The 23,536-nt window shown below is 43.5% G+C and overlaps 2 protein-coding genes across 2 annotated transcripts; both read left to right on the top strand.

Moving 5' to 3' along the window:
• The first annotated feature begins 454 nt into the window (after positions 1–454).
• Positions 455–19,545, top strand: LOC143955432 (uncharacterized). Its single transcript, XM_077465480.1, has 8 exons — positions 455–499; positions 853–1,037; positions 1,533–1,661; positions 13,261–13,363; positions 16,615–16,779; positions 18,383–18,589; positions 18,679–19,047; positions 19,172–19,545. Exons 1-8 carry the CDS (start codon positions 455–457, stop codon positions 19,373–19,375), a joined length of 1,407 nt encoding a protein of 468 aa, XP_077321606.1. The 3' UTR covers positions 19,376–19,545.
• A 503-nt stretch (positions 19,546–20,048) lies between these two features.
• Positions 20,049–23,277, top strand: LOC143955559 (uncharacterized). Its single transcript, XM_077465631.1, has one exon. The coding sequence runs from the start codon at positions 20,253–20,255 to the stop codon at positions 22,992–22,994; it is 2,742 nt and encodes a 913-aa protein (XP_077321757.1). The 5' UTR covers positions 20,049–20,252; the 3' UTR covers positions 22,995–23,277.
• The last annotated feature ends 259 nt before the right edge of the window (positions 23,278–23,536 follow it).

The following is a 23,536-nucleotide window of genomic DNA, read 5'->3' as shown; positions in this document are numbered from 1 at the left end:
GGTGCCGGACCATCGTATTCCTCTTATCCCGAGGAACCTCAGACTGTGCGGGACGGTGCCGGACCATCGTATTCCTCTTATCCCGAGGAACCTCAGACTGTGAGGGACGGTGCCGGACCATCGTATTCCTCTTATACTGAGGAACCTCAGACTGTGCGGGACGGTGCCGGACCATCGTATTCCTCTTATCCCGAGGAACCTCAGACTGTGCGGGACGGTGCCGGACCATCGTATTCCTCTTATCCCGAGGAACCTCAGACTGTGCGGGACGGTGCCGGACCATCGTATTCCTCTTATCCTGAGGAACCTCAGACTGTGCGGGACGGTGCCGGACCATCGTATTCCTCTTATCCCGAGGAACCTCAGACTGTGCGGGACGGTGCCGGACCATCGTATTCCTCTTATCCCGAGGAACCTCAGACTGTGCGGGACGGTGCCGTCCTTACAACAGAGGATGTGTTTCCTTGTCCTGAGTGTGGGAAGTGTTTCAATTGGAAAGGCAATCTTAAGGTACATATGAGAACTCACACTGGTGAGAAACCGTTTTCCTGCTCTGAGTGCGGGAAACGTTTTACACAGAAGTCCCATCTTTTATCACACCAGACATCTCACACGGGAGAGAAGCTTTTTTTCTGTCCTACGTGTGGGAAATGTTTTGCACGGAAATCAATTTTTATCACACACTGGAGATCTCATAAGCAAAATAGTCCAGGAGAAAACCCGACTCCCTCAAATGTCCATCCGGCACCACACAGTGTAGATGGACCATCGTATTCCTCTTATCCCGAGGAACCTCAGACTGTGCGGGACGGTGCCGGACCATCGTATTCCTCTTATCCCGAGGAACCTCAGACTGTGCGGGACGGTGCCGCCCTTACAAAAGATAAGAGGTTTGCCTGTCCAGAATGCGGGAAGTGTTTTTTAGATAAGTCCAATCTTCACACTCATCAGCGACTGCACACGGGGGAGAAGCTGTATTCCTGTCCTATGTGCGGTAAATGTTTTATACAAAAAGCAGAGCTTGTCACACATGAGAGGTCTCACACGGGGGAGAAGCCGTATTCTTGTTCTGAGTGCGGGAAATGTTTTACAAGTAAATACACCCTCGGTGCACACAAAATGTCTCACGCAGGGGAGAAGACACATTCCTGTCCTGTGTGCGGGAAACGTTTTTCAATGAACTCTGATCTTTACAAACATCTGAAGTCTCACACAGGGGAAAATCTGTATTCCTGTCCTGAGTGTGGGAAATGTTTTCTATCGGCATCCCCTCTTTACATACATCAGAGAATGCACACGGGGGAGAAGCCGTATTCCTGTCCTGAGTGCGGGAAATGTTTTTCAGTGAAGTCCAATCTTTGCAAACATCAGAGATCGCACACGGGGGAGAAGCCGTATTCCTGTCCTGAGTGTGGAAAAAATTTTGCATTGAAGAGCCAACTACACACACATCTGAGGTCTCACACGGGGGAGAAGCCATATTCTTGTCCTGAGTGCGGGAAATGTTATTCAGTGAAGTCCCATCTTTATAGACATCAGAGCTCTCACATGAGGCAAAAGCCACTTTCCTCTCCTGAGAATGGGAATTGTCCGTCACAGAAGTCCTCTGTTTACAGTCATCTGAGATTGGACACGGAGGAGAATGAACTTTCCTGGTCTGAGTGAGGGAAATGTTCCTCACTGAAATCCTTTCTGTACATCAGGGGGTCCCACACAACCCTCGAGGTGTATTAGTGAGTGCGGGAAATGTCTTGTATATGAATGTTGCTGGACATGTGGGGAAGAAGCACACCCTGATATACACCTCAGATATACTCCATGGCTGATCTTCATCATGGAAGAAACAGTTGATAAGGAGATCAGAGATCACCAAAGACATGGATGAAGTGTTGTACCGTGTTGGCCATTGATAGCGGGAGAAAAATAAAAATGGAGTCCTTACCTCTCATTGGCTGAGTACATTTTGTGGTGGAAGCTTTCGCCATGTTTTATTTAATTCTGTGTTTTTTTTTATATTCATCAGCTCCATCTATTGGCCATAATGTACTATTTTGGTATTTTTCCGATTGCAGTATTTCAGAAAAAATGATGGCCACTAGATGTCTTGAAGAGGTTTGAGATACCATTAACACTTAATCAGCGACATCAGCATAAGGGGCTTAATATCTGCTGCTAATCTAGGACTGATTCATTTTGATAAATGTTAGCCGGTCAATGGAGTCTGTGGACAGAAACAAGAAACGCTCCTTTATCTGTCACAAAACCTCTAGCAGCACTGAATTCCGTTCGGAAAAAATTGAGTCATTACCTCTCATTGGCTGAGTACATTTTGTGGTGTAAACTCTTGTGAGAGGTCTGTTTTCTGGAGTCGTCTTCCAGGACGAAAAACGTTAACCCCACCACTTAAAAGGCGGCCCTCTAGGCCCTTTAAAAATAAAAATGGAGTCATTACCTCTCATTGGCTGAGTACATTTTGTGGTGGAAGATTTCACAAACACTTAAAGGTCTGTTTGTTAAAAATAATCATTAGACACACCTTATGTGACACACATTCCCCCACCCCCTCCCCCAATGGTCCTGAGTTTTGGCTGCATTTTAATGAATTTTAATTTTAGTGAATTTTAATAAATAAGTAAATGACACAACAGCGGCACTCACAAATATGTACACACCACAGAAACGAAATATATAAACAATCACATATGTGATAAGATGCTTCTTTGCTGTTCAACCTGTTTAATGGACGCCAGTGATGCATCTACAGCGCCTTTCAAAAGTATTCACACCCCTTGAAATTCCCCACAGGTGAGTGTGAGTCTGGAATCTGGGTCAGGGTTAACTGCAGGTCAGGGCTGGATGACTCACAGAGGCAGGTCTCTGGTGCCTCCCCCCCCCACCTTGATCTGGAAGTTTGGAAAAACTTCTGGAAGCTAGAGGGCGGAGGGTTGATCCCTGCAGCTATGAGTTTGATGGTACTTTCCAGAGAGAATCATTTTATTGGGTCGCGGCACAGCTCGGAGGTACAAATTTGAAAATCGTAAGCAACAAAGAAAGGTGCTACTACCCCAAGTTTAATTAAACTCCTCCTGAGCTGTCGGGTGCAGGATGTGCAGTCGCTCGGCTGCCAATGTGATTAAATAGATAAAGAACAAGCCGCCTCTCCATACATGCTCTTCAAATCAGTCCAAATTTATTGTATCTCCATAAAAGATAAAAGCACAGCAGAGGTCGACGCGTTTCAGCATGTAGTCGACGCGTTTCAGCATGTATGGCGTTGCAGATTGTCCTTTATCTAACAAATTTGCAAATCACCTCTCTGTGATCTGTTTAATTAGATTGGCCCTCAAGGGCCTAGGTGGTCGGGTATAAAATTAACAGCAAATAACCTTTTGTTGTGAAGAATACAGCTGGAATGGTCAGACCCTGGTCTGGTGGTCAATATCTCAGCCCTAATACTGCATGTGTGTGTGTGTATATATATATATATATATCCTACATCAACTTTGCCTACAATAGGAGTGTAGTGGTCAGGGATGGGCGGAACCCCCCCCCCGTTTGGTTCACAGCAGAACTCCCAAACAGAGAAAAATATCGCCCCTGAGCCGCAAACTCTATTAACGTCTAATGGGACCCCGAACATGAAAAATCTAAAGTCCCCATTTTGAAGGCCTATGTAAGTGATTGGCCATAAACAGGGGTATGCGGATCCGGGTACTGCCCTGGGGGACATCTATCAATGCAATTTAAAATAAATAAATAAAAAAAGATTGTTTTTAAAGGAGCATTTATTTTAATGATGTTTCAATTAAGACAGAAAAAATATATAGTGAATGGGGGGGCCCCTTTAGTCTGCCTGTAAACTGGTGGATCTGTACCATGTATAGAACCTGCTGCAGCAAAACTGATATTTGTAAAGAAAAAATAAATGATATTTAATCTGATTATCATGGCTACAAGCCATTTCCGGCAATACAAAAAAAGGAAAAAAAAACACAGTGGGGTGCCCCCCCCCCCCCCCCCCCAATGCATACCAGGCCCTTTAGGTCTGGTATTGATTTTAAGGGGAACCCTACGCCAAAATTAAAAAAAAATAGTTGTCGCCCCCCCAAAATCCATATCAAACCCTTATCCGAGCACGCAGCCAGGAAAGTGGGGGACCAGCAAGCACCCCCCCTCCTGAAATATATCAGGCCACATGTCCTCAACAGGGGGGTATATTGGGGAAGGGGGGAGCTCTGCCCCCCACCCAAAAACACCTTGTCCCCATGGTTGATGGGGACAAAGGCCTCTTCTCGACATCCCTGGGGGGTGGTTGTGGGGGTATGTGGGCGGGGAGTTTATCACAATCTAGAATCCCCCAGATCCCCTTCCATAGTGTGAATGAGTGTGGTGCACCCCTGCCCATTCAGCAAAAAAGTGTCAAAATAAAAACAGGAGGCAGTTTTTTGAAACTTTCCCACTGAGCGCACAGAAAATTTGGGCAATGTTTGCCCATCCCTATCAGGAACATGTCCTATACAGCCCTGTGTACAGAGTGCAGTGGTCAGAAGTATATCATATACAGCCCTGTGTGCAGTGGTCAGGAGTATATCATATACAGCCCTGTGTACAGTGTGCAGTGGTTGGGAGTATATCATATACAGCCCTGTGTATGGAGTGCAGTGGTCAGGAGTATATTATATACAGCCCTGTGTATATAGTGCAGCGGTCAGGCATATATCATATACATCCCTGCATATAGAGTGCAGTTGTCAGGAGTATATCATATACAGCCCTGTGTATAGAGTGCAATTGTCAGGAGTATATCCTATACAGGCCTGTGTAAAGAGTGCAGCGGTCAGGAGTATATCATATACAGTCCAATGTATAGAGTGCAGTGGTCAGGAGTATATCATATACAGCCCAGGGTACAGAGGGCAGTGGTCAGGAACATGTTATATATGGCCCTGTGCATAGAGTGCAGTGGTCAAGTAAAGTAGAGTATTAGGACCATGCCAGCCATATCCTCCCGAGTACACATGTGAGACTTTTTCACAGCCTAACCACATAGAGGAGCCCAAAATCCAAGGAGCACCTATCACATGTCTGGAGGTCCTGGAGCATGACAGGGGAAACCCCCCAAAAAATGACCCCCTTTTTGGAAAGAAAATACTCCAAGGCGTTTTATGAAAGCCATAGTGTGTCTTTTGAAAATTACATTTTTTTTGTCGCAAGTTTTTGGGAAATGCAGAAAAGAAAATGTATCTTTTTACAAAAAGTTGTCAATTAATGAGATCCTAAGGTTGGGTTATCCCTGAATGCGGCCTCCCCCTTGTCCAGGGGCAATGATGAGCAAACTTACCCCGTATGTAAGGTGAGTGGACCTGTTCAAGGTGCCCAGCATAACCCATAAGAACCCACCACAGGGCAGGCCTCTCATGTGACCCACACTTGGCACCCAACATGGGGAGGAACATGGAGAGAGTGTCACCCGTGTGCCCTACATACAGTACATACACACAGCACAAGACCGGGTTCACACTGTGGGGTTAAATTACTAAAGGCTAATAGACCTTTGCAAATGCCGTTGCTCCAGAGCTTAGTAAATTAGGGAAAGCTCTGCTGATTTCCATCATCCAATCATGTGTAAGCAAAATTGCTGTTTTTTTTTCCCCCTTGAATGTGATTGGGAATTTTTGGCAAAGTCAAGCTTCACCTGATTTGCTAAGCTGCACTTGCAAGGTGGAAGGTCTATGTGCCTTTAGTAGGGATGAGCTTCGTGTTCGAGTCGAACGTACGTTCGACTCGAACATTGGCTGTTCGTGCGTTCGGCGAATTCCGAACGTTTTGGCCGTTCGCGTCAAAATTCGAGTGACGCGCGCGCGGACCACAATGCACTGCGTTGGCGCCGTGCATTGCTGTCCAATGATTGGCCAAACATGCACTGTGACCCCGCATGCTTGGCCAATCGCAGCGCCGGCAGCGAGGAGAGCCATGATTGGCCACAGGCAGGATGCCTGTGGCCAATCATAGCTCAGGCTGTGTAGTGCACGCCCCACACTATATAAGGCCGCCTTTAAGGCCGCCTCCTGTAGTGTGTTACTTTGCATCTGAAGCAGTGGGTGTTCTGTGTACCTTCAACACAGTTACACACCGATCGTTTTTGGCTGATTTCCTATCTTGCTGCTGTGTAGTGGTTGTGGTCTGTGCCCTGACTGCAGTATACACCACTATATTCACCTCACCTATATAGCTAGTGATCTAGCTTTAACCACTTAACAACTGCCCATTGCCGATTAACGGCTTCAGGGCGGTTGTTTAACTCTGAGAGGCCGTTAATTAACGGCCTCCCAGAATTCTGCTCTCGCGTGCCCCGAGGTGTGCGCACTCGAGAGCATCCGTGACCGCCGGGTCCATAGGACCCGGCGCATCACGGTAAACGGCCGCTCATAGCGGCCGTTTACCACGTGATTGCTCCGTCAAATGACGGAGTGATCACTTGGAAACAAACCGGCGTCATGTTATGACGCCTGTTCCTCCCTCCCCTTTCTGTACCGATCGGTACAGCGGAGGGGAAAGAGATCGGTGTCAGCAGCGATGTGGGCTGCATCTGCAGTGCCCACATCGCTGCTCACCGAATTTAACCCCTCAATTCCCTGCCAATACTCTGCAATACCAGTGCATACTCTGCAGTACCCTGCCATTACTCTGCAGTACCCCGCCATTACTCTGCAGTGCAGTACCCCGCCATTACTCTGCAGTGCAGTACCCCGCCATTACTCTGCAGTGCAGTACCCTGCCATTACTCTGCAGTGCAGTACCCTGCCATTACTCTGCAGTGCAGTACCCTGCCATTACTCTGCAGTGCAGTACCCTGCCATTACTCTGCAGTACCCTGCCATTACTCTGCAGTACCCCCCATTACTCTGCAGTACCCCCCAATACTCTGCAGTACCCCCCATTACTCTGCAGTACCCCCCAATACTCTGCAGTACCCGCCATTACTCTGCAGTACCCCCAATACTCTGCAGTACCCTGCTATTACTCTGTAGTACCCCGCCAATACCCCGCCAATACTCTGTAATACCCTGCCATAAATTGCCATACCCAGCCATACTCAGAGATACCCAGCCATACTCGGTGATACGCTGAAGTACCCAGCCATAGACGCCCCCCATCCCTCACCGCCCTCCGGTGCTTCTACCAACTCGCCAGTACAATCAAAGCCAGAATCTTTTTTTTATTTTTTATTTCAGGCTTCCCAGCCTAGAGGTGAGATGTGGGGTCATATTGACCCCCAGATTTCACTGTAAAGAGGACCTGTCACCCCATATTCCTATTACAAGGGATGTTTACATTTCTTGTAATAGGAATAAAAGTGATCAAAAATATATTTTTGGGGCAAAAAATGTCAAACTAAAATAAATAAAGTAAAATGAACAATAAAAAAATAAAATAAAAATTAAAGCGCCCATGTCCCCATGTGCTCGCATGTGCCACACATGTGAGGTATCGCCGAGAATGTTAGAGCGAGAGCAATAATTCTAGTCCTAGACCTCCTCTGCAACTCAAAACATGTAACCAGTAAAAAAATATTTAAAGCGTCGCCTATGGGGATTTTTTAAGTAGCGACGTTTGGCGCCATTCCACGGGCATGTGCAATTTTGAAGAGTGACATGTTTGATATCTATTTACTCAGCATAACTTCATCTTTCACTTTATGCAAACATTGGGCTAACAAGTGGTTAATAATAGAGCTTGCAGTCAGTAGTGTTAGGAGATAGTGCGTGCTGTCTGCGTGCTCTGTACCCAGTACATACCGCTATAATATAGGGCAGGCCCCTACTTTCAAACATCCAACTTACAAACATCTCCTACTTGCAAACGCAAGGAGACAGCAGCAAGTGAGATGAAAAAAGATGGACGACAAAACAAATTATACAGGGGTGATAACCCTTCCCTATGTTTTCCAAAAAGCTTAAAGATATTTTTTTTGACTGGAGCTACACTTTAAAAATGTACCAGTTGGAAATGACAAACAGATTCAACTTAACACAACAAACCTACACAGTCCCTGTCTTGTTTGCACCGCCTGTATACTGCTGTTCTGAGTATATAGGGCCTGGGGGCCCCACGCATTTCCTTTTTTTAATATGGGTACCGGGTTCCCCTTAATATGTGTACAAGACCCAAATAGGCTGGTAATGGGCAGGGAGGGCTACCCATGCCATTTTTCTGAATGATTTTCAACCATATTGCAGGAACCAGATATAACATTAAAACCGCAAGCAGTTTTAAATGGTTTTATTTCCGTTTAATGTCATTTTGTGCAGGGACTGTTCTAAACACGGGAAACACGTGGCACTTCACAGGCATACTACAGACACCCCCCAGGCACCATATTTAAAGGAATATTTCACTTTTTTTTTTCACTTTAATCGTCATTAAAATCACTGCTCCCGCAAAAATGGTAGTTTTTAAAACTTTTTTTTGCAGTGACCCATGTCCCCTGAGGCAGGAGGCAGGTCGCCAAACCCTTTTTAGCACACTATCTTGCATATTAGCCATTAAAATTAGTATTTTCCAATTCGAACGTTCGAGTCCCATAGACTTCAATGGGGTTCTAACGTTCGTACCGAACGCGGGGGTCGTTCGCAAGTTCTGGTGCGAACCGAACCGGGGGGTGTTCGGCTCATCCCTAGCCTTTAGTAAATCAACCTAGTCTATGAGATGTTTCTAAGGAATGCAGTTCCTCTAAAGGCCACAAGGTGGTGATCTCACTTCTACCCAGACAGGAAGTCTCTATGGTAGACAGGAAGTGATGTCATGTACAGACAGGAAGTGATGTCAGGTTATAAATAGGAAGTTCCGGGTGAGAGGTGAGTCGGGAGGAAGTAGAAAGGAGACCTCGCTTGAAGTTTCAGCAGAGGAGGTAATAAGATCTTATTCTCTATTTACACCCAGTAATCCCCCCGTCATGTCCGTCCTCTTCCTCCATAGTCACTGTGACGTCTTTTATCTCCAGCAGATGAAGATACACACATATATAGTGTGGGAACCTAGATTACCCCCTTCAGGGGCAGAACATTCCCCCACTTACGGGGCCGGAACATTCTCTTCAACTTTCTCACCTCATTAGTCTATACTAATAGACTATAAGATATTAGAGGATGGGTGTTTTTTTTGTTTTCCGTTAGATTTATGATGCATACTTTTGTATTTTATAAGCTGTATGTAGATATTTTGAGGGATAACTATTCCCGATGTCTGTGATGGTCCCACACAAGGGATGTGTCTGGATGGTGACGGTATCATTGTGTGTGTCAGGTTCCTATAAGGTGTCAGGATGTCACTGTCTATTTCTCCATGGAGGAGTGGGAGTATTTAGAAGGACACAAGGATCTCTACAAGGACGTCATGATGGACAATCAGCCGCCCCTCACATCACCGGGTAAGAGGAGACTTTATTGTAAAGGAGAGAGCAGTACGGAGGCTCCACCTAGATCCCCCATCATCTGATAAACACATAGAAACAATGTATTCAGTCAGTGTGTGTGTTTCCTACAGATGGATCCAGTAATGGGAACCCACCAGAGAGATGTCCCCGTCCTCTGTATTCCCGGGATTCCACACAGGAAGATCACACCATCCCCCACCATCATCAGGTAGTTGAGGAGCAATCATTGGTGGGAAAGGTTCATAGTGATTGGGAAGCCCAGAGAATTTAGGGGATTCCAATAACATGTTGACTGCTGAACCACATTATAAAAGATGTATTTAATATACAAGCCTATGGTTTTAGCCATAGGCAGGGGAGCAAGCATATACAGTACATACAGTACATGGTGAAGTCATTGCTCTACCTGAGGCTGGGAGCCTTAAAACATTTATACAATTCTAAAAGGAGGGGGAAGTCTTGTGCGTCTCTTTGAAGGTCTGATCAAGTTGTAATTGTATTTATATTCACACAGGGATGGTCATTTCGCACCTAGGTGTCACTTCCAGATTCTCTGGGAAAATACCTCTCACAGCTGGGGGTGTGATTGGCATTTCGACACTCTCAAGACAGCTATGAAAACACATCCTGTGTATTTGAAACAAATACACTTGCTTAATCAGAATACATGATTTTGATAATCATGACAAAATTGTTTATAAATAAATGGCGATTCCATTTACCCGCTCAATCCCATCTTTTGGTCAAATTAAAAATTGACCACATAACTAACAAAACATAAGATAACAGCACTAAACTAAACAATTCACATAGTGGTTCTGGACAGTTGGGTTCTTGACTATTCAGTATAGAGATTCTTTTGGTGACAGTTAAAGCTGTGTAGGGCCTAACTAGATGTGAATATTAAGTGTCAAGATAATGGGGAAGATGGAAAAAACTAAGTCTCATTAAAACATATAAAACCTAACACAAATGGCATTTTAAATAAAAGCAGATACAACTACAATTCCTATCAATCGCTCCAACATCTCTCTAACTGCCTAATCTTAGTTGAAATATATATTTTTCTAGTTCATATTTCTCCTAATTTATGTACGCAATTTACTTCTGCAGAAAAACCTCATTTTGCTTTTTTTGAAGGCTAAACAAAAATGTAAAAATACAAAAAAATCACTAAAATAAAAATTACACGTTGATCTAACAATGTATGAAGAACGCCAAGTCTTTTGTTGATTCCTCCGCTGTAACTTTGACAGCTAGTCTATAAGACTCCACTGCAACACCTTAAGAACGCATACAATGTTCATACATAATCTTCTTTTCTTCAGGACTATCGCAGTCCACATGACAAGAAACTTCCGGTAGGTGTGCAGATCTTTTTGTGTTTTTGATTTTCTTCTTAGACAGCTGACATGATAAGTATCAAAGTTCTTCAGACATTTACAAAGCTTTTGAAAGCACTCTTTTCCATCAATGCTGTTTGTGGCTGATGTCAAAAAGCCACGAAATCAGGGAGGAAATTTATGAAGATGGCGTCACTCAGATTGTTAGTCCAACATTTGATCATTAACAAAAATGCCCATAAAGCCGTTGAGTTTTTTACTGCTGAAGTAAATTTATGTTCTAGAGGCAAATACGATCTAGAAAAAAAAAGAAAAACGTAAGCCATTATCATTCAGTATAAAATATTATTCAACTGTCATTTAATCTAGACTATCCTGAATTCAATGAAACATTTATCATGAACAATAGGCTTCTCAGAGGGGGGGGCTGCTATCATATACATCTTGGATCAGTGATCCTACAGGAACGTAGACAAGAGAGCACAGAATACAGGATTTACAAGAATGACAGGGGTATAGTGCAGTACTGGGGTTCAGGGTTCACAGGAAGTCAGTTTCACAAGATACAGTTGATATACAAGGGTTCTAAGGCCGGAAGGATACCTAATGGTACTATCTGGGGAGAACACAGCATGTCCGCACATGAAAAAAATGGTGAGGGCCCTTGAAAGGGCCGAGGCGCAGAGTCTAAGGAACTGCCTTGTCTTCTCCAGAGCTCTTAATGGTAGAGATGGGTTGTGCTGCAAACAGTTCCCCGGTTGCGGCCCTCTTACTCACCCAGGTTTGTGCCTGGACACACACACAGACATTGGGGACAGATACACAAAGACACATAAGACGGCTAGAAATGAGTAGCCATGCAAACAGTCACACAGGAATCTATAAGTGAAGTTGCATGGTGTCACCGAACAGGAAACTAGCTTAAAATAGACTTGGAGACACAAAGGCAGACTTGCTTGGGACATTATTATTGAAAGCCTAAGGCAATCTGCTTCAGCTTGAAAAGGCAGTACTGGCTGGGCAAGTAGCTAATTCAATTAACAGGAGGTCTAATCTCAACCGCAGACCTTATAAGTTAAAGCATTGGAACTAAATGCTAATAGTAATACATCACACACATAGGTTGGACTTAATGGACTTCTCAACCTCACCTACTATATAATGCCAGCATACCTACTGATAACACTCAATGTAGTAATACTGACATACATGTAGTAATAATACATTCATTACTTTTTTTTTTTTTTTTTTTTTGTCATCATAGTTTAAACTAGAGCAGCAATTATTCAATTCAATCTTAATAAAAACTTTTCATCATAAAATAATATACAAAAACTATATAAGGCTCAGTTCCCACTATTGCGACTTAAAGTTGCAGAAACTTTGAAAAGGTTCTTGCGCTACCTTGATGCGACTCTGATCTAGAGACTGTGGAGATGAATCAAAGTCACACTCCAGAGTCTCTGAATTACGTGACTTTGGGGGGTCACTATAGTGGAAACATAGTCTAAGACAGGAGATGCTTAATTATCTAGGCCAGGGGTGCCAAACTCAATTTCATTGTGGGCCCCATCAGCATTATGATTGTCCTCAAAAGGGCCGGTTGTATCTGTACGATTAGATGTCCAACACATCCCCTCCCCTTACATTAGATGTCAAGAGCCACCCCACCATAGTCCCCAACTCTCCCTAACATCACAGTGCAACCCTTTTCCTTATGCTACTGCTGGGAAGAAGCTGCATGCATTGCTTGAAAGCAGAAAGTACAGGGGCTGAAGGAGGACCAGAGGAGGGCTGGAGCTCTCCTGCAGCTGCAGGAGAGGTGCGAGGGCCACATGAAATGGCCTGGAGGGCCGGATTCAGCCCATGGGCCTTGTTTGACACCTGTGATCTAGGGCATTGAAACTCTTAAAATTTCAAAAGTCATATACATCAGATCATAACACAACAAAAAAATTTTAACACTTCATACTGTAAATAGGAACAAGAAACTGGGCAGTATAGACTCAGATGGCTGCACCAATATTTAGCTAGTGGGGGGAGTGAAACCCATAAATGTTTACATATGAAAATAAAATAAAAATAAAAAATAAACTTTAGAACAATACTTCCATTGTTGAATTGTCTTTGAAGGCTGTGGTCTCCTGTTCTGAAGACCTTAAATAAATCAACTCAGGACATAGAACTAATCTGAGGAATAAGCATCAACATTTTAGTAACAAAACACATTATATTTTCCTCCTAAAAATAAAACAAACATTAGAGATATTTAACATTTTCTTTCTTAGATATTTTACCAGTGCACTTTTTCTAATACCCCAAAAAAAAATTGTTTGACGTCAAACTAAATGTTACCACGTGGATTTTATGTATGGTATACCATTACTATATAAAAAAAACTATTATTCACCATGGTTAAAAATGAGCAGCTCAAAAAAAACTGATTTTTTTTTTTTTTTTTTTTTTTTTTTTTTTTTTTAGTTCCTCTTTGTCGACAGTTATACATCACCATACTGAGCATATTGGAAAACTTCTTCAGAAACAGTCTATGGAAACAAAGATTACCATTAATACACACAAACATGTAAATAAACATTATTAGGAGGTATTTAACCTTTAGGCAATATTATATTTCACACTAATTGTGTTGGACACTTGGGCCTCTGACCATTGACAGTGTAGCGGTTTCCATTACGCTGTTCCCGTGTGGTGATTCCACATCACATTCACCTTTGGTAACTATTAAAGGCATGTATGGCTTACCCATATGTGGATCCTGGAGGTGCTGATATGAGGAGGAAGGGACCAACCTTGGATTAGAAGCTGGTTTAGTAGCGCATCTAAGGAGTTTAGTAATACATATTTTAAGACAATAATAAGAAACATATATTGCCAGGAAGAAACCCATGACATAGAGGAGGACAGTTCCAATAGAATACAGAATATCAGAAAGCCATTTACCGAGATTACCAAAAAGATTGTTAAACCAGCCCTTGATACTATCAGAAATACCATCAAGCATGGATTTAGGCCTTTTCTTTAAGGCAGCCACAACTTCTTTTACCTTATTGATGTGATCAGTTATATTAATACTATAGTCAGGTATGTACGTACTGCAAGTGTCATTAATTAATGCACATACTCCTCCTTGTTCAGCTAACAAGTAATCGAGGGCCATTCTATTTTGTAGGGCCACTATTCAAAGCTGTTTTTGTTCTTCATTTAGCAGGATAACAGTTTCGGTCGTTTCATTCACTATTTTTTTTTTTTTTTCATTATTCGTGCCAGTCTCCTTATCATTTGTATAGTTTTGGCTGGGCCATACATGGGAAGTATTATAGCTGCTAATCTATCACCTTCACTAATATCAAAATGGTCTGGTACATATCCGTCTTCCCAGACTCCATCAGTCCCTTTAAGGAGATGATTGCTCACAGGTACTTCTCTATGTTTTCTATAGTGCCTTTGGGAGCTTCCTTTTGGGAGGTGCTTAAAATAGCTTACTTGTGGAAGCACATATCCTAAATAACAGGTGCCTTAAAGTATTTAGGGATAAATCGGTAAGCATTATTTCCACATATAAAGAATAAGTTTAAGGGGATTATGGTGCACTCATAGTATTTTAGCATTAAATGGGCCTGGAATACAATATCTTTCTGAGTCTGATTATCACTTATATTCAGACATTGAAGACGATCATATACATTTACTTTGACATTACCATTTTCCATCCATGCCTCCATGGGCTCATTCATACAAGTCCAATTAACAGTGTAATTTATTTCTTCTTGATTGATCTTCACACACTGGCAGTTAGATGGTGTGTTAGTACAATTCTTCAATTTATATTGACATTTGCTATGCCCTAGTTGATACACAGTAGTATTTTTATCAGGAATTACGATTGTTTTTTGTTTACCTCTAACTGTGATGGTAGTATTACTCCCCTGTACAAATGTACTCTTGTCTGTTCTCCTATAGCAGTATTTCCCTTTACCTGGATATTGGAGTGTTAATCTATACTGTTCAATAGAAAAATTGGCTTTACATACATCTCTAATACTAATGTTAAACTCACTAGTCTCATTATCCCAGTAAAATGGAGTTGTAGTCAGCAGATAGCCTTGCTTACCATGCTCTAGCTGTGCCCCACAAATCCAACAGTTGGTCTTGTTTAGCATAAAGGCAGTTACATTAAGTAAGGATAAATAATGATTTTGATCAACATGTAAAGCAGAGATTAGTGTTGTAAAAACAACATGAGAGTAATACCACCTTCATTCTGCAGGTTCTGTGACCTTTTTGCAATGGCTAGTGTGTATCCAGGGGTCTTTGGATTAGAGTTTCACTGCTGTGTGTGTCACTAGTTGCACCTGAAATGGGCCCTCGTACCTGGGTTCAAGCCCTTTTCGTACGTGTTTCTTTACCACCACCCAATCTCCTGGGTTTAGAGTATGAGCTCCTGGGTCTGAGTTTGGATCATACCCAGAGGGTGCCTCTTCCAGGTATACTGCTACCCGGCCATAGTAAATGCAAAATAACGCTGACACTCTATGGTAATAGGAACAGAAAAATATGCATTAGCCAAATCAATAACAAATCATGTACCAACCGGTATACAGTTGGTTGTCCTGGTTCACCCTTTTTTTTTTTTTTTTTTTTTAACTGGAAATAGAGGAGTATTTGCAGGTGAAGTACATTTGGCAACTACATCCTTTTCCAGATATCGGTCAAGTTGTAATTGTATCCCTTCTATCTGTTATGGATTCAGGGGATACTGGGGCTTACGTGGAAGGTGAGCTCCTTCCTTTAGTTTGACATGTACAGGTGACACATTCAACAATCCAACATCATACCTGTCAATTGCCCATAGAGTTTCAGGTACTTGACTCAAGCCAGGAATGTCAGCTGTATCTACACATTTAGCTAGTAGTATGGCAGCAGAAGCTTGATTTAACACCTCATCAGATAGGGGGGTTGTTACTTTAATTCCATCAGGTGTATATTGAATGCAGGCCTGTATTTGTGACAACACCTCTGACCCTAGAAGATTCTCAGGAGTAGATGAGGACACTAAGAGACTAGTAATGATCTCTGTTTGGTTTCCTAATTTCAGTTTAACAGGTTTGGTTTCTTGAAGTGGGCATGGAACTCCTCCCAGTCCAATTCCATTAATTATTTTTCCTCTCAGTATACTAGAAGGTATATTTTCTGCTTTTAGAACCGTTTTGGCCGCCCCAGAATCCACCAGTCAAAATTAACATGTGGAAAATTAGAAAAAGTAAGGGGTACAAAAGCATCTTGACTGCTATTACCTTTGAGAGAAACATCAGCATACATAATTTTCTCAAAAGCTTTATTAGACACTGGTTGGCCTTCTTGTCAATATCTACCCAGGTAAGAGGACTCCCTTTGTTCTAGTTCAGGTTCATTTTGAGGTTTAGCTTGATCATTCTTGATTTTTTTTATGACCACTATTTTCAGGTACAAATTTACCATACATACATTACTCTCTGTGGTCTGGCTTTCTCTTTTCTATGTTTCTAGCCAAATCCATTATAGAAAAGGACCCCATTGTCCTCCATTCTGGTCTTATATTTATTCTGTCACTCACTTTTTTGTTAAACCCGCTCATCAAAGCACTTCTAAGGATAATCAACTGTTTTGCTGATACAGAACTTTGGGCATGTTAATACAACTAACATGACATAACAATCCATGGATCTCATACACATATATACAACAAACATAACTCTCACACTTAACCTGTAGACAAAAATATTATGCAGGACAATAAGTTTCTTTCATTTCCTCTTTTTTTTTTTTTTTTTATAGCCTTTTAGTGGTACAACACCCCTGTGTGCTTTTGTTCCATTCCTTGAGGGACTCGGCCACTCCTGTTCCCAAGGTGAATCCTTGGCAATCCAGGAGAAGCTGTGGGATCACACAGACCCCAATCTGGGGTGTACTCGGTGGTACAATTCCCCATCTCACACGGTGGTGAGACTTCCTCAAGAATTCATCTATTATTAAATCCAATGGTCACACAGATACAATTTTACTTAATAATAGCAGGAACTGTATATCTGGCCTCCAATCCTGGCCAAGGATATGTACCAGATACACTGTACTAATCAGTCACACAGACCGACAGGCACACAACTGAGGGGGGGGGTGTTAGTCACAGAGGCTGCTAAAAAAAAAAAGAAGGAAGATGTAACACACTCCTTTCTAAAAAAAAAAGAAACAGTCCACTTATATGCAAGATACATGGCAGCACATATGATAGGCACACAACTGAATAGGGTCACACAGACAGATTAAAACAGTTCACAAATGTTACAAGCACCCCTTTAGACAAGCCACTCATGCAGGACACACAGCATCACATATTCCAACAAATGGGGCAGTACAGTAACAAAAACATGTCAATATGAGAAAATTCTAGAGTATAGAATCTGATAGTTCTGCTTCCTAAAGTCTTCTACATCAGCTTATAGGCACTGTGCAGAATAGGAGAGATAGTACATCTGCTCATGGTGTAGTTTTATGGAGAACTACGCAGACGCGAAATGAAAAATAGAATTTCATTCAAAACTGGTACTATGGTTTCAAGCGGCGCTGTTTTTTAAGCAGGCCGTCACCCTCAGCAATAAACCAGGGCCTCACCACACATAGCACCTTATCAGCCAGAACCTATGAATGATCCCTTGAGTCCGAAGACCCGATTCTTGACCTGGCTGGTCACCCAGACGCAGGAAATGCAAAAATCCTAGCTAAGCACACATTGCACCTGAAATAGGGCAAGTCATTCACACAGAACACACACTTGCAAGGACAGTAATAAGTACAGGTAGTATGGAAAGTAAAAAGAAACATAACAAAATTCAACAGTCAAGGTTCTTGGAAAGAGTACTTCTACATGACACCGACTTACAGAAATAGGCACAGCACAAGGTGAAGTCGCAGTAAGCAAAAAATTAGCTTACCTTTAAGTGAATTCCCAGCTTGTGCTGCTCCATTTCTTTGCAATGTCTGTAGAGTTTCTTTTCCGGCATTCGAAGGACCATTTTGATTGGGAAGCCCAGAGAATTTAGGGGATTCCAATAACATGTTGACTGCTGAACCACATTATAAAAGATGTATTTAATATACAAGCCTATGGTTTTAGCCATAGGCAGGGGAGCAAGCATATACAGTACATACAGTACATGGTGAAGTCATTGCTCTACCTGAGGCTGGGAGCCTTAAAACATTTATACAATTCTAAAAGGGGGGGGGAGTCTTGTGCGTCTCTTTGAAGGTCTGATCAAGTTGTAATTGTATTTATATTCACACAGGGATGGTCATTTCGCACCTAGGTGTCACTTCCAGATTCTCTGGGAAAATACCTCTCACAGCTGGGGGTGTGATTGGCATTTCGACACTCTCAAGACAGCTATGAAAACACATCCTGTGTATTTGAAACAAATACACTTGCTTAATCAGAATACATGATTTTGATAATCATGACAAAATTGTTTATAAATAAATGGCGATTCCATTTACCCGCTCAATAGTAAAGCTATTTCGTTACAATTAATGTTTAATTATATATTTTTAGGGTGGAAACCTGGAGGATAATAATATTGTTGTTAAAGAAGAGTATAAAGAGGAGGATGAGGAGTATGGAGTGATGGAGGAGTTTTCAGAAGGACACAAGGATATGATGGAGCCACCAAATACCAGGAACCCACCAGAGAGATGTCCCCGTCCTCTGTATTCCCGGGATTCCACACAGGAAGATCACACCATCCCCCACCATCATCAGGTAGATGAGGAACAATCACTGATAGTATCATTAGGATCTGTACATTATCTGCATTGTTACCATTGATGTCATTTTTATTATATATTCAGAGTGGAAACCTGAGAGATCCTAAAGTTGAGGTCAAAGAAGAGATAAAAGAGGAGGATGATGAGGATGGGGTGATGGAGGAGTCTCTAAAAGGACACCATAATCTGTACCAGGACACCATGGAGGAGTCATCCAGATACAGGAACCCACCAGAGAGATGTCCCCGTGGAAACCTCGGGGATGATAATATTGATGTTAAAGAAGAGTATAAAGAGGAGGATGAGGAGTATGGAGTGATGGAGGAGTTTTCAGAAGGACACAAGGATATGATGGAGCCACCAAATACCAGGAACCCACCAGAGAGATGTCCCCGTCCTCTGTATTCCCGGGATTCCACACCGGAAGATCTCACCATCCCCCACTGTTACAAGGTTGGTGGGACGGAGAATCTAGAACATGGACTAATGGGATGATGTGTGGATTTCTTATATGATGTCATAATAATAAAGTTTATATTTTTCAGATGATATTTTCTCTCTCATTTTCTTGGTTTAGAGTGGAGATCCAATGGATATAGAATTTGAGGTGAAATCAGAAGAAGAAGAGAGGTATGTGAGGGATGATCAGCAGTCTATGGAGGAGGATGGAATAACGGGGACATTTATAGAGGAGGACACTCCTACAGAGATCAGCACAGGTGGGTCATTAACACTAAATCCATTCCTCCACCCATACTGCTCACTGATTGGTCCAGAGTAGGGCGGGGGCTGGGGGGTATCAGCCTGTAATAAGGGTTGTGTCCTCCAGCGTTTTCCTAGTGGGAATCACTATAAGCTTCCCGCTGCTGTAGAGCATCCATACTCCTGTACGCCAGTCACCCTATGAGCCCTGCACCTCAGTTCTGTAAGTGTCTGGGCTGCATGCACGGATAAGGGTCTGGTTTGGGTTTTGGGGGGGCCCCATGTCCTTTTTATTTTTTTTTGCCGTGGGGTTCCCCTTAATATCCATACCAGACCTAAAGGGCAGATTTTTTTCCTATTGCCAGGAATTTAAATGTAATTTCATTCATTTTTATTCCTTTATAAATGTCAGTTTTGCTGCAGCAGGTTCTATACATGGTACAGATGCGCCACTCTACAGGCAGACTAAAGGGACCACCCAGGCATGATATTTTAAAGGAATTTTTCATTTTTATTGTTTAACTTTAAGCATCATTAAAATGATTGGTCCTGAAAAAACAATATTTAATATATATATATATTTTTCACCCCATACATGTCCCCCAGGGCAGTGCCTGGACCTCCATACACTTTTTATGGTCAATAATGTGCATATAAATCTTCATAATGGGAAATTTAGATTTTTCTAATTCGGGTCCCATAGACTTTAGTAGAGTTGTAGTGCGAACCGAACTGAGGGGTTTTCAGCCCATCTGTAATGAGTGATAGAGGGGGAGGGGACACTCGTCCTATAATCCCCTCATCACTGTCACTCCTATAGAAGACAGTTCTCGTTGTTTCCTCACTCTCTGACTAAGGTCCATGAATAAAGAAATGATCTGGTAGGAGATCAGAGGACCCATTTACTAGTTACCTTGAGGGGGGAATTGTAAGATCCTCAGAGACAAAGCTGCCTGATGTGGGCGGAGTCCTGGTTTAGGGGAACCAATCAGCTGATGTCTAGTAATAATCTTTGTATTTCTATTTTAGTAGATGGACGGGAGATGAGGAAAACCTCAGAGGATTGTCTCACTTTGTCTCCAGACTGTAAAGTAGAAGATGAGGACATCACACAGTATAGTCCAGGAGAAAACCCGACTACCTCAAATGTCCATCCGGCACCACACAGTGTAGATGGACCATCGTATTCCTCTTATCCCGAGGAACCTCAGACTGTGCGGGACGGTGCCGGACCATCGTATTCCTCTTACCCTGAGGAACCTCAGACTGTGCGGGACGGTGCCGGACCATCGTATTCCTCTTATACTGAGGAACCTCAGACTGTGCGGGACGGTGCCGGACCATCGTATTCCTCTTATCCCGAGGAACCTCAGACTGTGCGGGACGGTGCCGGACCATCGTATTCCTCTTATCCTGAGGAACCTCAGACTGTGCGGGATGGTGCCCTCCTTACAACAGAGGATGTGTTTCCTTGTCCTGAGTGTGGGAAGTGTTTCAATTGGAAAGGCAATCTTAAGGTACATATGAGAACTCACACTGGTGAGAAACCGTTTTCCTGCTCTGAGTGCGGGAAACGTTTTACACAGAAGTCCCATCTTTTATCACACCAGACATCTCACACGGGAGAGAAGCTTTTTTTCTGTCCTACGTGTGGGAAATGTTTTGCACGGAAATCAATTTTTATCACACACTGGAGATCTCATAAGCAAAATAGTCCAGGAGAAAACCCGACTCCCTCAAATGTCCATCCGGCACCACACAGTGTAGATGGACCATCGTATTCCTCTTATCCCGAGGAACCTCAGACTGTGCGGGACGGTGCCGGACCATCGTATTCCTCTTATCCCGAGGAACCTCAGACTGTGCGGGACGGTGCCGGACCATCGTATTCCTCTTATCCTGAGGAACCTCAGACTGTGCGGGACGGTGCCGGACCATCGTATTCCTCTTATCCTGAGGAACCTCAGACTGTGCGGGACGGTGCTGGACCATCGTATTCCTCTTATCCTGAGGAACCTCAGACTGTGCGGGACGGTGCCGGACCATCGTATTCCTCTTATTCTGAGGAACCTCAGACTGTGCGGGACGGTGCCGGACCATCGTATTCCTCTTATTCCGAGGAACCTCAGACTGTGCGGGACGGTGCCGGACCATCGTATTCCTCTTATCCCGAGGAACCTCAGACTGTGCGGGACGGTGCCGGACCATCGTATTCCTCTTATCCTGAGGAACCTCAGACTGTGCGGGACGGTGCCGGACCATCGTATTCCTCTTATTCTGAGGAACCTCAGACTGTGCGGGACGGTGCCGGACCATCGTATTCCTCTTATTCCGAGGAACCTCAGACTGTGCGGGACGGTGCCGGACCATCGTATTCCTCTTATCCCGAGGAACCTCAGACTGTGCGGGACGGTGCCGGACCATCGTATTCCTCTTATCCCGAGGAACCTCAGACTGTGCGGGACGGTGCCGGACCATCGTATTCCTCTTATTCCGAGGAACCTCAGACTGTGCGGGACGGTGCCGGATCATCGTATTCCTCTTATCCCGAGGAACCTCAGACTGTGCGGGACGGTGCCGGACCATCGTATTCCTCTTATCCCGAGGAACCTCAGACTGTGCGGGACGGTGCCGGACCATCGTATTCCTCTTATCCTGAGGAACCTCAGACTGTGCGGGACGGTGCCGGACCATCGTATTCCTTTTATCCTGAGGAACCTCAGACTGTGCGGGACGGTGCCGGACCATCGTATTCCTCTTATCCTGAGGAACCTCAGACTGTGCGGGACGGTGCCGGACCATCGTATTCCTCTTATCCTGAGGAACCTCAGACTGTGCGGGACGGTGCCGGACCATCGTATTCCTTTTATCCTGAGGAACCTCAGACTGTGCGGGACGGTGCCGCCCTTACAAAAGATAAGAGGTTTGCCTGTCCAGAATGCGGGAAGTGTTTTTTAGATAAGTCCAATCTTCGCACTCATCAGCGACTGCACACGGGGGAGAAGCTGTATTCCTGTCCTATGTGCGGTAAATGTTTTATACAAAAAGCAGAGCTTGTCACACATGAGAGGTCTCACACGGGGGAGAAGCCGTATTCTTGTTCTGAGTGCGGGAAATGTTTTACAAGTAAATACACCCTCAGTGCACATAAAATGTCTCACACGGGGGAGAAGACACATTCCTGTCCTGTGTGCGGGAAACGTTTTTCAATGAACTCTGATCTTTACAAACATCTGAAGTCTCACACAGGGGAAAATCTGTATTCCTGTCCTGAGTGTGGGAAATGTTTTCTATCGGCATCCCCTCTTTACATACATCAGAGAATGCACACGGGGGAGAAGCCGTATTCCTGTCCTGAGTGCGGGAAATGTTTTTCAGTGAAGTCCCATCTTTACCTACATCAGAGATCGCACACGGGGGAGAAGCCGTATTCCTGTCCTGAGTGTGGAAAAAAATTTGCATTGAAGAGCCAACTACACACACATCTGAGGTCTCACACGGGGGAGAAGCCATATTCTTGTCCTGAGTGCGGGAAATGTTATTCAGTGAAGTCCCATCTTTATAGACATCAGAGCTCTCACATGAGGCAAAAGCCACTTTCCTCTCCTGAGAATGGGAATTGTCCGTCACAGAAGTCCTCTGTTTACAGTCATCTGAGATTGGACACGGAGGAGAATGAACTTTCCTGGTCTGAGTGAGGGAAATGTTCCTCACTGAAATCCTTTCTGTACATCAGGGGGTCCCACACAACCCTGGAGGTGTATTAGTGAGTGCGGGAAATGTCTTCTATATGAATGTTACTGGACATGTGGGGAAGAAGCACCCCCTGATATACACCTCAGATATACTCCATGGCTGATCTTCATCATAGAAGAAACAGTTGATAAGGAGATCAGAGATCACCAAAGACATGGATGAAGTGTTGTACCGTGTCGGCCATTGATAGCAGGAGAAAAATAAAAATGGAGTCATTACCTCTCATTGGCTGAGTACATTTTGTGGTGTAAACTCTTTCAAGAGGTCTGTTTTCTCAAGTCGTCTTCCAGGACGAAACACGTTAACCCCCACCACTTAAAAGGTGGTCCTCTAGGCTTATTATAATAAAAATTGAGTCATTACCTCTCATTGGCTGAGTACATTTTGTGGTGGAAGCTTTCGCCATGTTTTATTTAATTCTGTGTTTTTTTTATATTCATCAGCTCCATCTATTGGCTATAATGTACTATTTTGCTATTTTTCC

The sequence above is a fragment of the Lithobates pipiens genome, unplaced genomic scaffold, assembly GCF_037356315.1.
Source record: "Lithobates pipiens isolate NorthernLeopardFrog02 unplaced genomic scaffold, aLitPip1_a1.2 Scaffold_35, whole genome shotgun sequence".
Taxonomy (NCBI): domain Eukaryota; kingdom Metazoa; phylum Chordata; class Amphibia; order Anura; family Ranidae; genus Lithobates; species Lithobates pipiens.
This window is presented reverse-complemented; position numbering and strand designations above follow the sequence as displayed.